Source organism: Aulostomus chinensis, chromosome 11, assembly GCF_037954235.1.
Source record: "Aulostomus chinensis isolate RoL2024-O1b breed Wild chromosome 11, RoL_Achi_v1.0, whole genome shotgun sequence".
Taxonomy (NCBI): domain Eukaryota; kingdom Metazoa; phylum Chordata; class Actinopteri; order Syngnathiformes; family Aulostomidae; genus Aulostomus; species Aulostomus chinensis.
Window position 1 is genome coordinate 26309385 of NC_141330.1, and position 23262 is coordinate 26332646.

The 23262-nt window shown below is 46.3% G+C and overlaps 1 protein-coding gene across 1 annotated transcript in view; it reads right to left on the reverse strand.

Annotated features, from left to right (window-relative positions):
• Window positions 1-20097, reverse strand: part of bckdhb (branched chain keto acid dehydrogenase E1 subunit beta) — a 64264-nt gene extending 44167 nt beyond the window's left edge. Inside the window, exons 1-6 of the mRNA XM_086217414.1 lie at window positions 19858-20097; window positions 15334-15411; window positions 13187-13255; window positions 7229-7362; window positions 5940-6095; window positions 4634-4742 (exon numbers count right to left, since the gene is read on the reverse strand). Of these exons, the coding sequence (XP_086073540.1) occupies window positions 4634-4742; window positions 5940-6095; window positions 7229-7362; window positions 13187-13255; window positions 15334-15411; window positions 19858-20053 (742 nt within the window). The 5' untranslated portion in view covers window positions 20054-20097. The remainder of the gene's footprint in view (window positions 1-4633; window positions 4743-5939; window positions 6096-7228; window positions 7363-13186; window positions 13256-15333; window positions 15412-19857) is intronic.
• Between the last annotated feature and the right edge of the window lie 3165 nt (window positions 20098-23262).

Below are 23262 nucleotides of genomic sequence, written 5' to 3' on the forward strand. Positions count from 1 at the left end.
ACTGCCAGACGAGTGAGAGAAGAAAGCCAACACCAATGCACGTCTTTCCTGTAGAAAAATGTTCCAGGAGCAGAGAAACCTGCTGCAGACAGATGGAAGGTAACGCTATAAGCTTGAAGTCACTGTGTTGACCTGCAGCAGCACACATGACAGCAGGCTAAGTTGTAAAAATCACTCAATAAGCCAGTGGTTCAAACAAAACAAAGAAAAGTACTCCGTCTGTATGGAGCGGAGGTGGTTCCAGTGACACAGACAAGTCGTTTTTTCTGGAAAATATACAGAGAAACACACACACAAAAAAAAAATCCAGCAGAAAGGCAACACCACAGTTACGACCTCCCACTCACAAGTGGAGAGTGACAGGGAAGCCACCCATGGTTCTGGTCCAGCTGAGGCAGGCGAGTTCCTCCAGAACAGGGGTGAGAAAGATAGATGAACTCGGACGACATTATCAATGATAATCCACGTGTTGCAAGAGAATTCCTGCACAACACATGATGATATCCGTGTTAAAGAACAAGGAAAAACATTATCCTAAAAAGGCTGAGAGCAAGAATTCCAAACCAAACACTAAATGCAGTCTCAAAGGGTGTCCGTCCAGAAATGTCAGTGTCTGGGAAATGCTGGCATTTCTAGGGTGAACAGAAGGAGTGGAGGTCAGCACTGATCTGTCAACCAGCTTTTATCATCACGTACATGCACACACACTCTGATAACTTCACTTTGAAATACAACAAGATGTGTTAACATCAGTAAAATCAATCTTCCATTCATATCACTTCTGTCTGATAAATCCTATTATATGCTACAACAACTAACAGATCACAAGCAAGCGTGTGTGTGTGCGCGCGCACGCATGCGCAAGAATGGCGGGCGTGCCCCGTCATGTAGGGTCAGCTGAAAGGAGTGTAATGGCACCTCGCCTGTAGCACGTGACTGAAATAAAGGCGAACAACTGAGCGGGAGGTTTGAACTCTCTGGCGCTCAGACGTGTGCACGCGTACGTATGCGAGGCTGCGTGTGTATGTGAGACTGCGTGTGTATGCGAGGCTGCGTGTGTATGTGAGACTGCGTGTGTATGCGAGGCTGCGTGTGTATGTGAGACTGCGTGTGTATGTGAGGCTGCATGAGTGTGTGTGTGTGTGCGCGAGTTGAAAGGAAGAGGTGGCGGTGTTCAGCAGCAGGTCCCTTCCGAACGTGGCGGAGGAGCAGCATCTCTCTGTGTTACACAGGAACTCGCTGGGCTCAGCTGATGAGCGGCGTGAGCCTGGACCTCTAACTCCCACAGCAGGTACTGGTCTCGACCGCGAGTGCAGAGTAACACAAGTATGATCCACTGCAGAAGGATCGATCACAGTTTACTCACGTATGGAAACACAAGCAAACAGTGGTAACAACAGCACAAACAACACTTAACAATATTGTGAACGGCAGCAGTGCCTGTGGCCGTTCGTATCGCGACAAAGCAAACAGTTCACAACACTCAAGGCACTAAACTCTGCCCAGAGCTCCAAGCTTCTTACTCCTGTGCAGGTGAAGCGATGAGTTCAATTCGTCCTGGGTGTCCTTTGTGCAGCAAGGTGGAGTCGGTTAGCGGCTCTCAGCGGCTACCGTGTCTTCAAACATCCAATTGCGGCTCACAGCGGGGAATTAGGTATCGGTCTTTAAAGAAGCGAGGTCCTGGTTATCCTTCATCTTCTTGAAGACGGGTAGGGCTTCGTTAACAACCACATTCCGCATCCGGGTAGAGGGTCACTCCGTGGTCTCGGTGCGGGCTGTACTGTGTGTCTTTAACACACAGGCTCCTCTATCAGCGACAAGTTCGCTGTTCATAACAAAAGGTCCACAAACTGTGGTGGGTTTCACCCAATGGGAGCCGTGGAATTTGGGGGAGTGCCACTTATCACCTGGTGCACACGTAGGTTGGGGGTGTTGCTCAGCCGGTTCCTTTGTCTTCTCCAGCTGCCAACATGTGGTTTTTAGGCTTTGGAACGTGCATGTAGTGACAGTCTATTGTTCCAATGTAGGCTGTTACCTGTTGGTGAGGCACAGCACCGAGTCTGGACCTTCACACAGCCCTTTTAAGATGTGAGGACCAGCTAAAAGGTCCTCACTCTGTTGGTTAAATACGTAGTCTAGTCCTCAATATGTAGCAAGTACACGCGCATGCGCGCGCACACACACCCACACAAAGAGCAAAGCTGTTAGAAATGCCATTTGGTTTGTATCAATAACATATCACAAGAGGAAATACTGCAGTATATTGCAGTGTTGATATTTGGTCCTCCTCCTGCTCCACAACCAGAAACTCCAGTTTAAAGTGGAGCACCGACCCTGCTGCTCGACGACATCATCGCTCTAGTGAGGTTCATAAATCAAGAGCCAAATCAACTGAGCAGCAACGCAAACAAGAGCGCTGGCAAGAGCTCAGCTGTCTGTGCAGGCCTGACCCGTCATGTCTGATGATGTTCTATACGTTTTCAAGACACCCCATCACAATCGGGGTAATTAAATGCCAGACAATCATTTCAAAAGCTGAAGACTGCACAGCTGTGACAGATGATGCCATAGCCGGGAGGCATTTAAGGGCCATCAATCATAACCTTGTTATATATTCCATTTTTAGCTGCGCTCCAACGCGTCAGTGGAGACAAACTGGACATGCTTCTGTCGCCATCACAGGGAGCACACAAATGTAGAGGTACGGTATTATTTCGTTGCTCTCATTCAAAACTGAAACCATGTGGGAGCTATGAAGAATGGAGTCACTCCCTTTCATTTGATCTGTGGTTTCAATATCAGACGTTCACTATAACATAATAAATGTTTGGAGAATATTCTCTAAGCTCGTGCCATAATTGAAACTGTCTCAGCAGTTGGCTGTAATATTTCACAACTCATCTGGCTTTTATCAGAGAGTGAAAGGCTTCACTTTGAGGCTGGTCGTACCAGTCTGTTCCAGCTCCGTCACTGCAATCATAAAGCCAGCCGTCTTCAAGCCTCCTCCTCCCTGCTGTCAGGAGAGCTGCCCTCTCAGGAGCAGCGGTCAACCCCGAGTCCTGCTGGTCAACATGTAACCTGCCTGTCCTTCCACAAACACGCGGCTAATCGCCAAGCATCGGGTTTGCCTCTCTTACACAATAAAGGACTTTTTTTTTAAAAAAAAAAAAGCTCTTAATTTTAACACAGTTCTATTCATTGAGATGGGGAAGTACAACCCAGTACAAATACAGAACAGTGGATGTTTTGTGCGCTCACAAATGCTGCGATGATAAGACGCTTCCGTTCATGACGTTTCTTTGAAGGAATCCTTCCCAAATATTACAAAGCCTGATCATCGGTGTCAGCTGTCTGAGACCGACAGCCGGCACTGTGGCCCGGGCACATGTCAAGGACATCGGCGCTGGTGGGACACTGACGGTTTAGCAACTGTTCATTTGACAGATACTGCACGGATTTCCTGTCAAATCGTTGCCTCTGCTGTCACCTGACCATTCTACTTTCTGATCACGTGTACTGATCGCATCAGGTAGGTGTGGATCGTTGTATCTTAGGTATGATGCAGTTAACACACAAACTACTGTCTCCCAGTTAAAAAGAAGAGGACAGGATGCCATCATCCGGTCCTCAACCCCACCCTGAACTACCTCATCGTGGAGAACCCTTGGACGTCATTTCAAACATCCAATAGCAGCGCAGAGCAGCGCTGGTCAAGAATCAAAGCTGCGTCAGAATCACAGCCCAAAAATGCTGCTGTCACTTTATCAACTTGGACGTATTTCAAAACTTAATGCAGTACTTAACTTAACTTAACTTAATATAAACAAGCAGACAGCGACATAACAGCCAGCGTTTTTATTTCCTTTTTTTATTTGTAAGTGCAGCCCTCTGATGAGCTGGATAGCAGCTGGATGCCAAAGCAGACCGTGAACGTTCCTGACTTTACTTGGTGCTATTTATGTAGTCGTTGACACCATTCAGGTGGTGTGTATATGCAAGCATCTTCCAGGAAACAAATAGGAAATGCCGGTGAATAACAGACCTGACACAAGAACTGATGTTAGCTGGGATATCTCCCTTGAGGGTTACTGAACCGGGAAGATCTGGACCCTCGTCTGTAGAGAAGTCTGCAGCAGATTCCGGACGTAAATCAACCAAACATGGAACAGAGACGCAAACTACTTGACCCCAGAGTTGACCCTCTTTCACTTTGTAGTTTTTTGGGTTTTTTTTTGGAAAAGACAGAAAACTATTTAAAAAAAAAAATACATGAAGAATACATGAGAAAAATCCCGTGACACCATTTAACCCTAGGAACACAGCAACACACCATCATAAACTATCCTACACAAACGTGTCAGCACTTAAATGTGCTCTTGGGTTTTGTTGTACCTGAGAACCGACCCCAAATAAGGAAACGCTGTACACCAGAATCTAAGTCAAAACTGCGTACGTGGGTGTCAGGACTGCTGGTGAATGAGGTGCATTGTGTAGGCGTATTGTTCATTTATCTCGCCTCACACCACTAAAAGTGAGAACATGTGCTTTCAATGAGGACACAGCGGGCCAGCGAGGCAGGATGCACAGAGTTATATGCTGACTTCAGATTTACATCCCATACAAAGCAGCTTACCTGCTGCTCTGTAGAGGATCTTGGGCTCAAAGAAAATGCAGGGGTTCTTGTCGGCGATGCAGGAGAGCAGCAGCCCTTTGGCCTGCACTGGACTACGAGGCACCACGACCTGAGGAGCACACAGCAGACTTTAGCAGGCCATGTTCTTATTCTCCAGTGTTTAAACATTTTATTCATTTCTTTTAGGGTAAATTTCAATTCAAGGCGTGAAATGCAAACTCCAGATGGAGAAGATGGATTATGGTCTACAAAAAAAGCACTTTTTTATTTAGAGATTGAACTCACACAAACAGCCCCAGTAACTGAAAAATCTCCATATCAACGACCTATCATGTTGCAATGATTTTTCAACAGCAAGCCTGGACCAAAACTGAATAAATCTGGCCAGGCTGTGCGATGAGAGTCGCCCTACTGATAATAAGCACAAAGATTAACATTTATCAGCCTGACCTTTGCTGGGAGACAACATGTTTATTGCCCCCACAGATGGTTGATGAAGCGGGGCTGCAAACACACACAATCATTTCCAGGCTGTGACGAATTCAGACCTCTCCGATGATGATTACATGCATGTTTGGGAAGAGCGACAGCCAGGAATGTGACGTTCGACATTTTAGCAAAGACTTGTTTACTTTGAACACATGCTGTTAATTCCATCTCAGCGACACCATCGTTGCTGAGACTGTACTGAACTCTGGGTGAGCCCTCGGTGAGTAATACAGATTAATTTGCCTCTGAGCAGCGGATTAGGCACATGTTTAACACACTTCTGCATGGCAGAGTGGGTGGTTTCAAGGGGATTAGAGAGACGTGAACACAGCCACATCGCTGTCAGTCAACAAAAACAGGACGCGCAAACGTCCTGGGAGTCCTTTTAAACAGCCTACCAACTCCCTTGGTTCATTAACACAAACATCAGCAGCCCTGTTGTCAGAAAAGCACTTTGTACTCTGACACTGTATTTCTTTAGTCATCAAAATGTAGCCAAGTCATCAAAAGATATACAGCGAAAGGATTTAGTCATTTTAGGATGTATGCATTTCATGTTTTCACTTCCTGACCGCCTACTTTAAAAAACAACAAATAAATAAAGTGGAAGCGTTTTCTGTCTCCTCTTCCTTCCAGACCATAGCTGTGTTCCCAGTGTCATTAATGGCTGTAACACTGCATCAGGATCAGTTCAATCTTCATGCATGGATGCCTCGTGTTTTGGGACAAGTCCTAACATTTCAGAGATGCTTGAAGCAGCAGGAACAACTCAGAGAGGAAGAACAGGTCTGAGTGTGTAATGTGCTGGGTGGCTAACCTTGATGCCCGGGCAGTGGGCGAAGAAGGCCTCGGGGCTTTGGGAGTGATAAAGTGAGCCGTGGCCCACGCACCCCCACGGAGCGCGGATGGTGAGGTTGCCGCAGTCAAACAGGTTGCCGGAGCGGTAGCGGTACTTGGCGGCTTCATTGACGATCTACCAAGAGACCAACAGAGTTGAGATTAATTCCACCTCATTTTATTAGACAGCAGAGATGAATCATCCTAGTGGGACAGCCTAGTTTCTGCACCAGCAAAAGCAGAGTGTTTTATAGCAGACACCCCCCCAAAAAAAGGAAACAAAAAAATCACGATACAAATGTTTAATAATTCATAAACATATGCTGGTGCCACTGTCTATTAAAGCTGACCTCCCTGAAACGGGGCAGGTTCATGTCTCTTTAAGGTCAGTTTGGGCCACAATGTTTGAAGCGAGAGCCTCAAGGCTCAAATGTAAATCTGTGGTTACTCGGAGTCTTTTTGTTATCAGATATTGTGGTTTATGCTTCCTTGACACAGCAGGGACACGCATTCATCTTGTGGAGGACGAGAACACACAGTGTGTCGGTGTTGGCATGTATGCATGCGTCTGTCGGTTTCTTTGCAAGGATGATTTTTATTCCCAGTTGCTCACAGCCTGACGCGATGGGCCGGTTAGCCTCACGTTCCCCATGGCAAGAGAGGCTCAAAGACTCAGCTGTCGTTTGAATGAGAACATTTTCAAAGTAGAGGCAAAAAAAACTACATTAACAGTGTACAACTGGAAAAGATTTGCCCAAACAGATCCACAGTGATGAGGGACACGCAGCAGTCCTCTGCCCAGTTCTTCCTACAGTCCTGAATGTGCCTGGAGGAGGCACAGAGTCAGAGCATCCCATTGAGGCCTCCCTTCCGATTGAGGCCTTTGGTTGTTGTGTAGTCGAGATAACTAATGGATGAGTTGATGGACAGATTACACGACTGATGTCACAGGTGATTAATCCTTTCAGTCTGTTTTTCAACACCAAAAACGCAAACATTTGTCGATTCAGAAAATAAGATTTCTTCCTGAAAGTTAAAAAAACGGGGGAAATTCTAGTTTGGCCACTTCTGGGAATACCTGTAAATGTTACATAAATCCTGCTTTTACTGTTGACACTGAAATATGGACGGGTTCAAGTTCTCGGTCTTTCAAAAGTGAACTTGAACCCAACAAACAGGGAATGTGTTTTAGGGACCGCTGACGCCTATCAAAGCCATTCTGCTTTCCAGGTGTTGCAAAGCGGTGCTCTGAATGAGGAACTTCCATACCTGGTCGAAAGCAGGGAAGATGTAGTCCGCAAACTGGATCTCAGCAATGGCCGTAGCTCCAGCAACAGCTACACCGATACCAAATCCAACGATCCCTTGCTCACAAAGAGGAGTATTGAAGACTCTGTCCTTACCTGGGGGGACAGTCACAGAGTTGATCAGACCACCTGCTGCGGCAAGCTGGGTTATTATTATTATATTCATGGAAACTAGGAAGGTTTTACATGTTTGTTGCGGTAGAAACTACAGGCCGGTGTTGCTGGACATCCCGCTGAAGACAACGGCTGTCAAAGGACACGTCTCATGAGCGCAAGTTCAACACATGCATAAGAGGCCCACGCCACACTCTTGTGATGGCATTGCAGAGACTGCTCTCAAACTTCCATGCAGTCCTAAAATCATTGGGAACTGGCTGATGACTCCTCCTCAGCAGTAGCTAACCAATCCTGGATGGCACAAATCCCCCAATGAGTAAAAAACAGAAGAAAAAAAAAACAATTTTTCCATCCTCCACCCTATAATCTGAATAAGAGCCGCAAGAGTGCCGACTCTAAATTTGGATCAAGAATGTTATTTTTGCTGTCATCTTTGTGTATTTGCCAATCCAGTCTTTTTCTGTATTGCTGGGAAGAGTGTTTTTCACCAGTGCAACTCACAAAGTTCAATTAGCAACCACAGCCCCACAAACCCTTAGAGGCATGAACAATTAAGTGATCCAAGTGAGCGCCTCCGCTCCCAGACGACAGCCAACCTCAAGCAAGAAGCTCATGTGAAAGTGGCGGTAAATAACGTGTGATCAAAGCCAGTCAACAAACTGAGGGAAGGGTACAGTCAAGTGATGTAAAAATAAGTCAAACGCTCCAAAAAATCGGCGCAAGCTTCGGCCTCTCCCTTCTGTCTTCGATCCAAATTCAAACAAGCAACCTGTAGGTAACTTCCCTGGTCAGTGCTGCCTGACACCCACCATGCTTTCATTCACTGGAAGAGCAGTGAGTTAATGTGTACTGGGGGTTTTTTTTGTTTGTTTGTTTTCGAGGGAAGCAGCCCTCAGAAGTAGCCTGGCGCCCACAGCAGGAGAGCAGGATCACGCAGGTGAACGTATCCGCCAGGAGAAGAGCCATCCATATAGCGAACGGCCTGCATTAACCTTTGTTCTATGGAAGGGCAGCGGGTGGCAGAGGTGTGCACAAGCCCTTTCAGCAGTGAGAGGGATAAAAACAGCTTTGTGCTGGTCCCTGTACAAACGGATGAGATGGAAAATAATGATCCCTCTCCAAAAGGTCAACACTTCTGACGTCAATGAAAACAAAAGGCAAAGCCAGCTACTGTAGGCTTGATTTGAGACTCCAAGTATTTAAAAGAAGAAGACCAAAACCAACTGGAAATTAAAAGAAAGAAGGAAACATATTCACATCTAATTATCTCATACTTCAAGAAAATGGTTTACGTCATTACACAATTCCCATTTTGTCGGGAAATTTCTGAAGACCTGCACTCTGAAGACATAGTAGGCTTTGTAGTGAGATTTGGAGAGAAACAGTCTGGCTTGCAAATTTATTCCGAGATGAGCTGGGAAAGAGGACATGTTTGAAGGAAAATCACTTACAACTGCTCATTCTTTGACATTCATAAAATGCATCTTGTGTAAAAATAAAGAGCTGATGCTTCAGCCATGAGACCAGTCACTTCTCCCTTAGCCATCGGCAACAGAGGCCAAAAAAGGAGCTGCCAGATTATTTTACAAGGTTACTTCTTAGTAATTAATACTGGGAAGATACATGGATTAGTCTTTTTTATACTGTATCCCAAAAGACATACTGCAGTCGACAAGCTACTGATGTAAAAAATTAATTTTACACAGTTAAGTTTCAAGTTCCTGGGACACTTCAGCCACCATTAATTTTTCCACTTTCTGAGCCAAAACGTCTGCTGTGAGTAGCACGTGAACTCCTGCAATGGAAAGCATACGCTGTGTCAATAGTCTGACCGGTGCTGGATATCTCAGTTCAATACTGCGCTTGAAGCTTCGCTACCGCGACAAAACACAGCGCAGAAGGATAATACCTTGTTCTTAAACAATCCTGACCACAATGAATGCAACTGAAAAACCGCATTTGCTCTGGGTTCTCAGGTGTCCTGACGCGTTTCTTTGGGGAGCTCCGTACAAGGGTGGAGGCTACCAGCCATACAGAGGAGTACTGCCATATTTTGCAGCGATGAAGAACATGATGAAGAAAATGATGGTCGAATTTGATTGTAATAAAATTTATTAAAACCCTTACAAACATTAACAATAATTATAACCAATTGCTTATTTAGCCCTTTTGGTGGCACTCACCTATCAATTTAGCTGCAGTTTGCTCTGCTGTACTCAACGTATAAAATGTTGCATAATGACCCACAGAGACTGGCTGACTGCTAATTAGCAGTTTAGCATTTCTCCGTCTGTCCCGCTCAGCTTCTACAGCCTCGCTAGCTCCTCCTCTGTGTGTGCTGGTTCAAATAGATGAGGTTCATCCTCAGTATCGCCTACAAAGTCACCCATGGTTAGCAATCACTCTTCTACTTGTCAAACATTTTGTCTTGTTGGCTGAAGTTTCGAGGTTCTGCGTATCATCGGTGTCTGCTGAGGGAAGACGCTCCAACGGGTTCTCTTCATAGTCCATGTTGGTGCAAGACGCAAAAACTGAAGCTTAAGAAAAGTCTTCTTGTAAACGCCTTTAAGGGGCATAGCGCCTCCCAGACACGCACGAGGACCTCCACCAATAAATCGACTCGTCCCCAGTCCATGTAGGCTGGGACAGCGGCAGCAGTCTGCTTAAATGGTCTAACAGGCTTGGTGCTTACTTTTTTCCCAAGGAGCTTTTCAACTTTGCAGCACATGAAGAAGAAGAAGAAATTTAGGGGCAAAACATAAATGTGCGTTTTTACTTACGAAAGGAAGTAAAAACGCACATATGGGATATGGAATACGGGAGGAACGAGCAAGCCAGGATCATTGACATGCAAACAACACATGAACGAGTCTGTTTCAGTTCAACACTCAGATCCACTGCATTTGGCCCACCTGGTGAGGCAAACCGCTCACGTTCTGTTGTTCCTGCTGATTTCTCCTGGGTTACGGCTCTCTAGCATGTGTTTTTGTGATGGGGAGTTTGCACATGGTACTTCATTTGGAAGATTGATCGGATTCACTGTGTCATCAGTGTGAGGACTTCTTCGCTGGCTCAGGGAGGACAGCAAACAACAATAATTCCCTTTTTTTTTCTCCATAATATACCCAACTGGGCTTGGCTCCAGCTCCCAGCAAGCCCGTACACGATACGCAGTCTGAATACTGAATGAACTAAATGTTGCATTATGACATGGCACTCATAGCTTCTCATGGGGTCTCCAGTGATTGCTACATTTTGTTTCCTTCATATGGATTTCCGGGGGCCCACTGCCACCCCTGCTGCTTTAAAAACTACTCTTCCCACAAAAATCATGAATCATATCACAAAAACTGTCAAAGCAATGATTACCACACATTAATAACGTGTCTTTTACATTTCAGCGTCCGTATTAAGCCGTGCCTGAGAGTTGGCAGGCACGGCAGAGCTTTTTCACAGCAGACGTTTTGATTTGTCATAGCAGGACAACCACAGGCGGAACTGACAACATTAACGGTGGCTCAGTTCCACTCATGTGTCCAAGGAAGCTGAACTGGGCCGTCTGGCACTATGTGGGCCATGAATCAGGCCTGGAAATTTACTTTTTTTGTCCACCTATCACTGTGGCTGCTGAATTCAAGAGTCTACCCCCAAGTTAATTTATTTACCACTCACTTTTGTGTTTTAACTGGCAGTGTGTAGCTGCAGATGATAAAGAATAAATCTACAATATTTAATCACGATTACTGTCTCTTAAGGAAAACGCTGACATTCTCCATCACTCACACACAAACTCGGAAGACAAAAACGTAGCAACCGTCCACTGGGTGATGGTCCAGTTCACACACTGGACATGATGGGCCTGCGCTACTTCAGTGAGAATGGGACAAAGCAAATTCAACAACAGAAAAGCCTGAAACGCAACATCTTCTCCTGGATCAGATCGTAGAACAGGTTAGTTTCTGGTATGAAGAAAAAAATGTCAGAAACCCCACACTTTCATTTGTAGAGGCCACTAAAACACAACAGTGACAACCTTCAAATACAGATTTAACTGCATGTCTTCCTAAGTCAATGGCAAACATGTTCATTGAGGAGCTGCACTGAATTGCACGGCCCTCTCCCTCCCTCCCTCCCTCCCTCCCTCTCTCCCTCCCTCCCTCTCTCCCTCCCTCTCTCCCCCTCCCTCCCTCTCTCCCTCTCCCCCTCTCCCTCTCAGTATGGCCAGAATCATATTATACCAAACATGTCCATGATACAACTGCATGGAGCAGCGTCCTCACAACCAAGGTTTGCATGCACAAATGTCATCTACAAGTCAGTGTGATGAATGAGAGCACTTGCACCGTCATGTTCTCTCTCTCTCTCACACTCTAACACACACACACACACACACACACACACACACACACACACCCTAACCAAGAACCTGACCCCTTACCTTAATTCACAGCTTAACTCTAACTTTATCCAGGAACTCAGAAATTACACTGTGCCACTTGAGGACTTCTTTGGTCTCCATGAGGACGAGAGGTCTTGATAAGGTTCGAGTTCATACCAGATAAGATTTCCAACAGGTAAAAATAAAGCAGGTAAACAGATACACACACCTGAGGCAGAGAAAAGCGGTGACAGAGGCGAAGGTATTAAGTCCGAATTCTCTTGAAATGTTGTTCTTGGCTCACGTGGAACCAAAAACAGTCTATTAGGGTCCAGTTGTTGATCTGTTGCTGTAATGATACGGCATCTGTTCACTGACAGTCAAATCATGGTCTTATTCCAACTCAAACTGGGGTGTTGGATGTTAACATGTTAGTCTGAGTGAAATGGTGCTTCGGGGACAACTACACCACGATAATGCAGCTGGAGACTGATTTAATCAGACATGAGTCGACTTCATTCGGCCAAAAAGCCACCTAAATGCTCTGTGCATCCTGCTGCAGGAATAACCTGAAGGTGGAAGAGTGACTTGTCAAGCGGGGAACATGGTGGCGAACTCAATGCATTTCTAGAGAGTCAAGGGGTCATGTCATACTGTCTCAGCCTTAGAGTTATTAATTTGATCTTTGCCAGCCCGCTGTCACACAGGGATGCCGATGGTAGCTGCGCGAGCGACAGCAGAAGAAAGTCTGATGTGAACAGCTGCAGGGTTGTAATGCCACCTACTGTTGGGGGCGTTCTTCAACAATACATCAGTTCTTCCCCAGTTCATGTGCACTGGGACCAATAAAGGTCCAACTGCGCACATGAACACACCGACTGTTGGGTTGCATCACACTGTTGCAGTTGATGACTGACACAAGTTGAATCTTATCTCACAAATCACATTTCAAATGTATCTACACGGGTATTTAATCAGTGTGAGATGCAGGTCCCTAGTTGGAGTGTCAGCTGTTCATCCTTTGACATATCTGATGGCACAGTTAAGGAGGCCGAGATGAGGGCATTGATCACAGCTGTGCTTGAAGGGCTATGATGATGACAGTGGCATAGCCACAGTAGAGCAGGGTGGACAGGGCACAGAGGATTCTGGCGAGCCTACAGCCTCACATTGTGGTGCCGTATCAGCTCAGTGCAGCAGCTTTCTAAGGCTACCCGGCTAAAATGGACAAATAAGTGCAATCAGATCCTTCTGGTCCTCCCGGTGAACACTGAACAGTCATATGGCCATGCAAGCGAGTTGGGTGAGGCTCGGAAAGGTGCTCTGCTGCCATCTAGTGGCAAAATCTTGTAAAGCAGGAAGAATAGGAGGTTTGAGCTTTTAAACAGGGAGAGGCAAAGTGGAGCAGCACTGGTTTATTCTCACCGTATTTGTCTCTCAGACCCACTGTGCATCGAAATACTCCACCAAAGGCCACGTCTTCCCCGAAGATGACTGCAGATGAACAGAAGACACAGTCACGGACACTTGGACATGTCACCAAGCTCTTGGAAATGGTCAACAGTAAAAGACACACATTGACAATTTTAACATGAGAAAAAAAACACAAAGCCTGAAAAGTCCCACATGATTTAGAGTTTTAACTTGGAGAGCAGGGCCCATTTTATCCATATGTCTGTCTAGTTTGCAGGGGTGGGAATTCCTTGCTTCCTTGTATGCATTTCTTCTAAACAAGAGGAAAATGTGAGGAGCGATGTCCAGAGCCACGCTGAGGAACAGAAGCACCAGTGCTCCCGTTTCAGCCTGAGATGGGACGTGGGATCTAATCCAGGTTGCACTCCCTGGCTTTAGCCGGACCATGAGATGTGTCCTGATCCATACAAACAGGTCAATAAGGTATTTCGGAATCCATCTGAATCAAATGCATTTGTGTCTGTTTCTGCTGTTAGAATTTGAAGTGCTGCTGAGTTTACTACAGCTTCGTGATGCAAACATAAACAAAATGCCAACAACAAATAAGAATGATAATATTCAGCGTAATGGGCCCCGTCACTGGAATACGCATCGCGGACGCGGATCACAATCAGACTAGAACTGAAAACGTTTTCATCTGTGAATATTTCGCTTCAGTAAATCCCAAATATCCCCTCCGTACACGGATGATGCACTTCACCAGGGAACGAGTGAGCATCGGCTCCTGGTTCAGGCCCCCTCCTGTACATGACCCTCCTCACTGTTTGGATCAACCAAACCTGGTATGTGGCCAGACGGTGGCTGTGGTCAGCGTTCAAAAATGTGGCCAATTTGTCACAGGACTAATGTGAGCTCCTGGATATTCAGTGCTCATCTGCAAGTTCCCACAATGGTCCCAGTAATAATTGTAATATGAAAGCCAGATTATCAAAACTCACATTTTCTGTGTGCATATATATTTAATGATCTCTGTTGCCCCTGCTTCCACAGAACACGTGAATACAGAAAGCCCAGGCATGCTAATGTGAGATGGCTCACACCGTAGTCTTGTGATTCAAAAAGTCATCCAGATTTGATGCCCCTGAATGCATCACAAGGGCCTTTTTTGAAATCATAACCACCCCTTAATATTTCTTTATGCATGCTCCAACCACAAGGGTGTTTTAATTTTAACTTTCCTCAGAAGGGAATTTCTGCATATGGTGAGAGGGGTGATGCACACTGAGCAGCTGGCCAGTTACAAAGTCACATCCTACCAAAATGCTTGGATTCATGGCCCTTAGACTGGGAACTCGGAGCTTATTGACCATAACACATTGCTAATGTTGATGAAGGCCCCTTTAAAGCACAGAAATCAGGACTGCACCGGTCACGAGGCTGTAGGACGGCTCAGAAATCAAGTCAAGCTGCAGAAGCCCAGCATCCCTTCAGTTCTCTGCTAGACAAAAAAGGTCTCTGCTATGTCCCAATGACTTGAGCAGGAATAACACGCCATGCACTCGCACGAGCCGACTGGGCGCTATGCCCCTCTTGAGAACCCTGCTGGTCTGCAGTTTTTGTTTTTCCATTAAAAACCCTTAATATTTTAATCTGCAGTTGTTTGAAATCTGGAACTTACCATCACATCATGAGTCCTAACCAAAGGAAATTTCTTATCTCCAACAAGGTAGGACATAGAACTCATTACTATGTAGATGTAAATAAGATTAGTACGCTTTCCATTTACGTACACCCTAAAAAATTAGCAGAACCATCCTGGAAAAATGTTAAAAATAAGAAGAAGTTGTTACGCATGAGAGTAAGCAAAGCAAACTCGACCTCCTAAACCCTCGGGGCTCTGGAGGTCAGGTTCACGCCCAAATGCATGAGCAAACAGGGCAAAGCACCAAGATTGTACTCAGCGTTCTATAATGACACCAGCACACCATCCAATTGGTTCCCTCGCATATCCAGAATGGTTTGGGCTTTTAATTCTATAACTCAAAAAAAAAAAGGGGGGGGGGGGTCCTGTCTGGACTAAAAACATTAACTGCATTGATATTTTACAGATTTTTCTCCAAAGCGGTTATAAATCCAAACGTCTTGCTTTAATGTCCTACCTGCTGTGGGATCGTTGGCAAGAGTGTTGTCCAAGGCACTTGTAATGGACTGGAACAAGTTCATCTTTTGGGTGGGCCCTAGAAGGGTTTCCAACAAAAGAGGAGAGTTGGACACAAGAAATAAGTTCTCATTAAGCAGATGTGAGGAGCAGGAAACTCTTGCAAAACCACCTACTGAAGCAAACAGTGTGTCTTTAATACTCTCTCTAAGACCGGCAAACTGGAGGAGATTAGAAATAGAGATCTTTTTTATAAACTAGAGAAGAAGAGCCTGGAGTCCAAGTGCAGCAGGCCAGCAGCATTTACAATAATTTAGCAGATTTCATGAAACATAACAAAATTATGTAACATTTCTTAGAATGGGAGGACCGGTGGTGCAGAGGTCCTCCCTGTGGCCCCCAGCAAGAAGGTTGTGGGTGGAGCCTCGGCTGGAGCACGGGGTCTTTCTGGGTGAGTCTCCATGTTCTCCCTGTTCCTGCTGGGTTCTCTCTGGTCCTCCAGCTTCCTCCACAGTCCAAAGACATCAAGAGGGGACCAGGTTAATCCAGACTCTAAATTGACCGTAGGCGTGGCTGGGAGAGCCAATGGTTGTCTGTCTCTATGTGTTGGCCCTGCCATGGACTGGTGACCTGTCCAGGGTGAAGGCTGCTGGGATAGGCTCCACCCCCACCACCCTCAACAGGAGAAGAGGGAGAAGATGGAGGGATGGATGGATGGAGGGATAGCTGGATGATGGATGGATGGATGGATGGATGGATGGATTTCTTGGAATTCTGGCTGCGTCTCTGTGTCACCGCACCTTTTCAAATAGCAGGTTTGGGTGTTTTCTTTGAAGGTGGCACATTTTCCTGCAAAACTGAGATACGGACTGAAAATGAATCTGGATCAATCATTGCTTATGGGTCTCTAGACAGGTGGGTGTGACCGGGAGTGCACAGCTCCCCTCTGGGTGGGGGTTGTCAGGGGCGGCTGGCTGACACGAGCAGTGCCCAGTTTGAAGGACTGATTTGAAGCAACGACCCACGCTACGGACGCCACCTTTGAGTCTTTAGCAGCCTTTTGCAGGCTCACCACCAGTAGCTCACGCCATGCAACACATTTAAGAACCATCTTATGATTGCTAAAGGCCCTGGTTACTGGGAGACCCACTCTCACCCACAATCCACCGTAGAATGAACTGCTAACGGGACACAAACCCACCAGCCTGCCCTACGTTACAGGCCAGCTTCTACTTCATCAGCTGGGTTCTAAAAATGCACGTCCTGGAGGGGTCAAGGAGCTGTTGTTGGGTACAAGACCTGGAAACAGAAGTCCATCTTGATATCTAACACTGTGTTCGACTGCTGGCGTCGTAAAGTATCTGATCATAGTTTTCCAATTACTTCTGTCAAGGACGGTGAAGTAGCAGCTACTTATTTCTGTTTATTGATTTGTATGGCAGGATTCAACAGAAAGTGGAGCATCTTTCCCAACTAGAGGACAAACAGCAGCTTGCCTCATTGCACGGGACCTTGTCTGAGTGTCCCATATAGATTCCTCCCAATGTCCAATTCCAGCCTCCTCGTATCCTCCAGCTCGTGATCCAGGAGCAGATAATGGATTTCCTTGTATTGTTTTTAAGGAGATCTCAGTTAGGAATGCTCCAATCTAACAACTGTATCAGGTATCAGCATGGAAACTGGATAAAAAACAGCTACCAGTGACAATGGGCCGGTCCATGAGAGCTGACTGGTTCAGTCTAATTCTATGCTGTGCGCAGTGATGTCATGCACAAGCAATGTTAGCACGCCGGCGGACTGTTTCCAAACAAGGCAACGTGCATGCCTGCAACATGAACGGCACGCTGGATTGATGAGAGCTGAGCGCCACACAGTTCCATGCTAAATGCAACAGGCGTCCGAAAGTCACACAGCGGCGACGGGATTGCAGCTGCTCCACAGGAAATGTTCGACAAGAGGCCAACGCCGCTGAGTCACATCCACGTGATGCTGAGGGACGTCAGCCACATCGTGGAGAAGGCAGAGGACAACATGGGAGCGCCCAGTTGAGGCTGACGCCGCTCAAGAGGCCCTTTTGGTTTCTGAGCGATGCGATGCCGGCATCCAGCTGGAGATACGAGGACGAGCTGGGGCGAAACCTTCTCCATCCAAGTGCAGCTCTGTGCGGTGCTCTCCTGTCAACAGGTCTGCTATTTTGTTGTCGGTTATTTCAGGACATGGTTAAGAAAATATATGTTATTTGACACCTTAAAAAAAATGTCCCTTTCACTGTTTATCATTTCTCTCTCTCTGTGAAACAAGAGCACACCGCAGGTTATCAGGTGATCAGATGATAAATATGAAGTCATTAACATATCACAGACCTTACATACATAATTCTTATAGCTTCACAGTCGGAGAAATGTGCACACGTGGTTTCCTCTTATAGGATGTATGATTTTGTTGAGTCTATAATTGAAGCCGCATATTTTCTCATCTCTTCTTCAGATTCTTTACCAGCGCTCACTCAGAGAGAAGAACTGGCCATGCAACTGAGGAGGGACTGATGGAGCTTCAGAGGCTTCACAGCCACCAGAGACGGCCCTCCAGGAGGAAGCAGCCATACCAAACAGAAGAAGCAGCTTCAGCTTCAGCAGCTTCAGCTTCGGCAGCAGCTTCAGCCTCGGCAGCAGCAGCTTCAGCCTCGGCAGCAGCAGCTTCAGCCTCGGCAGCAGCTTCAGCCTCGGCAGCTTCAGCTTCTGCTTCAGCTTCTGCTTCAGCAGCTTCAGCTTCGGCAGCAGCAGCTTCAGCTTCGGCAGCAGCAGCTTCAGCTTCTGCTTCAGCAGCTTCAGCTTCGGCAGCAGCAGCTTCAGCTTCTGCTTCAGCAGCTTCAGCTTCGGCAGCCTCACTTTCAGCTTCAGCAGCTTCGGCAGCTTCAGCTTCAGCAGCTTCGGCAGCTTCAGCTTCAGCAGCTTCGGCAGCTTCAGCTTCAGCAGCTTCAGCTTCGGCAGCAGCAGCTTCGGCAGCAGCAGCTTCGGTAGCAGCAGCAGCTTCGGTAGCAGCAGCAGCTTCGGTAGCAGCAGCTTCGGCTTCATGAATGAATTCAGGAGGAGGATTTGGAGGGTCCAGCTGCACCGAAGCTCTGGCCCTGCTCTCCTCGCGCACTCAGGGTGGTTTGGTTTGTGTTACAGAGGAAATGATTTCTGCAGCTCAGGATCCATACAAACGCTGGGAGTCAACCCCCAGCTGCTTCCTGGCCCTGCTGCCGCTGCCTTGATAAAGCAACAATCCAAGGGCCTCCTGCACCCTCTAGTGGTGAAGAATAATACTCCACAAGTTAGTGACCATCTCTGATTATTGAAGTTTTTTTTCAACCATTTGAACGATTGACATGTTTTATTCCTGTTTATTTTTACATATTGTTTTACTAAACTACTGACTGATATCTAATACAAAAACTGCTGTATAAACCAAAGTTCTATTAGCACTAAACTGTCACAAAGACCTGACAAACGTTTGATGCTCCCCAAGTTGTAAACTGTGATTCACTTTCTGTCTTCCTCAGTTTCTCTCCATAACTGAATTTTAAATTCCTGTTTACACTTTCAAAGACTGAATGTTGTAAAAAGCTGGTGAACCTGGTGGTTTGTGATTGTCGCAGTGCAATCACTGAATAACTTAATTCACCACATTTCTATCTGATATTTTGTTTCGTAGAGTCAGTGAAGTAATGTTCGAGCCAGGCCTGATGCTACCTTACACCTCAGCAGGATCCCAGGCTCTTCAACACCGCCAGGCGTACGTTTACTCGTCAATTCAGCAATGCTTTGATTTTGTTTAACAGATATCAGCTGATACTGAACTGTAGATATTTCTATCAGAGGCGAGACGGACTGGAGCGTCCCTAATGTGTGTCTGGAGGCGAGAGGAGGCTGGCTGGTGGAGCTGGAGGCCACAGGGGTGTCCTTGGCTGAAGCCGTTGGTCGGCACAGGCGAGAAAGAGGTGGGACACAAAACTGGACTTCCGTGAAAGAGCCGGTGCTGATTCAGGTGCAAAGCGCTTGTTCTTCCATCTCAGGATGGTTTTGTTGTCAGACGAGAGGATAAAACTGAACTCCATGAGAGACCAGGCGGTAGTTATAAGAGAAAATATCTAAAATGTCTGTCTGTAGTTTCTATTTTGTACCAATGGGACTGTATAGAAAGGTAGAAGGCTAAATTCTGATAAATAACCTACTTTGACAGGAGATATTTCCCATTGGCCAAGACCATAATACATCAGAGACATCCACAAGCTCACGGCCTCACAGACCGAGTTCCTCCCGTCTCCTCCTCTCACATCCCAGGTGAGCTGGACTTTGTCACGAGGAGAGAAGGTGAGCAGGGGAAACGAGGATGTGCAAAGTTACAAATCGAGAGGTTTTGGCTTGAGGAAACTTTTTTTTTTTTTTTTTTTTTTTCCTCACGGTGGTTTAGCAACCCTGCCAGCGGGCAGGGGCCAGCCGGCTGACGCACACGTTAGCTGACCGGCTCGCTAGCGACTCACCGTGCTGATCCTCGACGGGGTCAGGCTGGAAGGTGAAGTGTGCCGCATGTCTCCGTTGCGTTTGAGTGCGGGAGCTGCAGCTCGGCGACAGTGTCAGCAGAGTGTCTCTGAACGAGCTGTGGGCACCGGCGCCTGCACCGGAGATGGAAAGTTTCGAGTTTGCACCTCGGAGAAAGAACCGTGCAGCAGCCGCCATCACTGTTGTTGTGACTAACCAGGAAGGGCAAAAGGAGTCGGGCTGATAAGATCGTCTATTAGGAAGAGCTCTCACTGGGCCGAGGGAGATGGGTCACTAACCGCCTGGCTGAGAGGTTCAGAGGCTGGGGGGCGGGGGGGGGGGGGGGGCTTAATGTACGACAAAGCAACTTGGAAATCTCACATTAAACATCCATCCATTATTTTCTGCTGGTTATCCTGTTCAGGGTGGTGGGGGTGGAGCCTATCCCAGCAGCCTTCCCCCTGGACAGGTCACCAGTCCATGGCAGGGCCAACACATAGAGACAGACAACCATTGGCTCTCCCAGCCACGCCTACGGTCAATTTAGAGTCTGGATTAACCTGGTCCCTCTTGATGTCTTTGGACTGTGGAGGAAGCTGGAGTACCAGAGAGAACCCAGCAGGAACAGGGAGAACATGGAGACTCACCCAGAAAGACCCCGTGCTGCAGCCGGGGCTCCACCCACAACCTTCTTGCTGGGGGGCCACAGTGAGGACCACTGCTCCACTGTGCTGCCCCCAAATGAATCATATGAAGAAGACAAGCTCCTTGACGAGGAACTGCTTCGGAGTTTAGCTTCTGCTTCTCTTCTTATTCCTCCTGCACAGACCTGTTGGGCGACACCACTCACACTCAACCTCTGTGTGACACGAAACACAAATAAGATGAATTGACACAAAAAGGAAGACTCTTTAATTCGTCACAAGTTGAAAGTTGAATTTGTAATTGATTTGAAAACTTTATTTTTCCCGTTCTAAGGCCACACACAGATCATGATCCACTCATCTATAAAGTAGACACAGGTCTTAGGCTTCTGCGTCTATGACTTTTGTGAAAAAGGGACAGGTTTCCCCTCCCTGCTCCTGTTTGGTCAGGTAACGTGTAGAAGCATTGTGTGTGTTGTTGTTCCTTGTATACTGAAATCAGTAAATAAAACCATCTGAAATGACATGTCAGGTCAAAGCTGCAGTGGCTGGTAAAATATTTATTCTCACTCAGAAGCAAAAGCATCAAATCTCCTTATCTTGAAAACACAGGATGAATTATGTATATTTACAGATAACATGACCCAATGACAATGATAAGCATTTTATGAGGTGCAAATTGTCATTAAAAGGCTGGTGAAAACGGGCTGCCTTCAGGGTGTCTGTTGTCTGTGGTACCATAGATTAGAGGCAGAGTGAGACCTCTTTCCTCAGTGTCTCTGGGTCAGCAGCTGTGATTGGTTAAACAGGAGGGCGGTGTACATGGACGCCATCCAATCAGAGGGCACCCCAGTGAGCTGATTTTTTTTTTACTCAGCTGTGCTTCATTCACGAAATGTTCTTACGTAAAAAAAAAAGTCCTACTTTTTGCAGCCCAAAGTTTAGTTTTCTGAACAGGACGTTGTTGTGTCCCTCTGTTATTTTTGATTGTGTGTGTGTGTGTGTGTGTGTGTGTGTGTGTGTGTGTGTGTGTGTGTGTGTGTGTGTGTGTGTGTGTGTGTGTGTGTGTGAAACAATTTTACATGTTTTGTTACTCACATCATATGCGAGTTCTTCAACGATGATATGATATCAGCCACTCCAAAAAAAAAAAAAAGTACACACAACTACTTTCAGGGACAATAAATGCACCATCAGCTCCTCTTCATTTTACTGACATGTGATGAACAGTTTTTTTCCACGCTGACGTTGAATCAGACACAGCTGTCTGTGGCTGACCGAGATTGGTATGCCTCTCCTGTCTGTGCAGCTACGCAGAATTAACCTTGTTCTGCAAGATGAGGTCACAATGAAAACCAAAAGTATAAATGTTTGAAGGTTGTTATGGTTTGGTGGAAACTTTACACTGGTTCGGTGTAAATGTGTAAACTGGTGTACTTTACAGATTTTCGCTGACGAGGGTGTTGCGACTGTTCCAGAGGCCCTCACATCCTCAACATCTTTGTGGTCAGCAAAGCCAGAGATGAAGATGTCCCCAAGCGAGCTGGAGCAGCCGTTGAGGGAGCAGAGGTCCTCTTTGGCATCCCTGACGTCACCCATGCTTGTGCCTACCTGACGGGCCTCATCTACACCTTGAGGTACCCTAACAAACTGAAATACACCTTTGAGGTTTTTCAGAAGATCTTCCTAGAGCTGGAGGATGTCAACCAAAAGGTGTCCTCCAAAGTCCATGACCTCCAGGTCAGTTTCCAAGCCTACGGCTGAGGATGGCGGTTTTGAGCGAGGTCCCTCTTGTCAAGGTTTACAGTTGTCGGTTTTACATCGCACTTTCTCCGGTTTTCCAACACAACAGTTTACAGTGTTTTGAAGCTTGTATATGCTTAAATGTGTTAGGTCTGCTCTTTGAATGGCTGATGTCATTCGGCTCAGCACAAGGAAGCCTGAGGTGTACTTTTCAAGCAGCTTTTCAGGTGCTGCTACAGGAAGCAGTCTATCCAGAACAGGGAAGCTCTGCACACTTTTAATTTGATGAGGTGCTGGATTTTGCGTTTGTTGTGTGTGATCAGTGTCTTGGTCAGATTTGGAATGTGGCCATCATTTGTTTAAGACGCCCAACCCTTCCAGTTAAGACTTGCGGTGTCCAGTTCAATGGCAGCATAAACGTACGCGAGTTTGAATTTTTTTGAGGGTTTGCAGTAAAATATGTCAATTTTTGTGACTTATGACCTCCTGATTGCGTTGACCTGATGACCTTTCCTTGAGTGCCAATCTCACACAATTTGCTGAATATGCTTATGATTTCCAGGGAATTAAACCTTTTGTTGTTCGGTAACTTTTTTTAAGCACCACGAGGCCAAAATGTCAGTTTTTATACGGGGCAGATTGACCAGAGGCGACACCGCTGATTTAAGCGTGGATTGTGTTTGATCTGCTGAGAGAAAGTAAGGCAACTTTTTGCATCATTTTATCACGTAGAGCAAACAAGAGATGTCTTTGTTTACTTTAGTTCATTTACATTTATATAGCACTTTTCATACAGAAATTGCAACACAAAGTGCTTCTCAGAAATAAAAGAGAAACAGGCAACATCAAATAAAATATAAAACAATACAATAAATGTTAAGAACCCGGCCTTCCCAACCCACATGACCACATACATGCATGCACCCCCCCCCCCCCCCACACACACACACACACACACACACTGACTGTAAGTAGGAACATGGCAGGGCACTGAAAATCCTAGTGAGGAAAGACCACCTA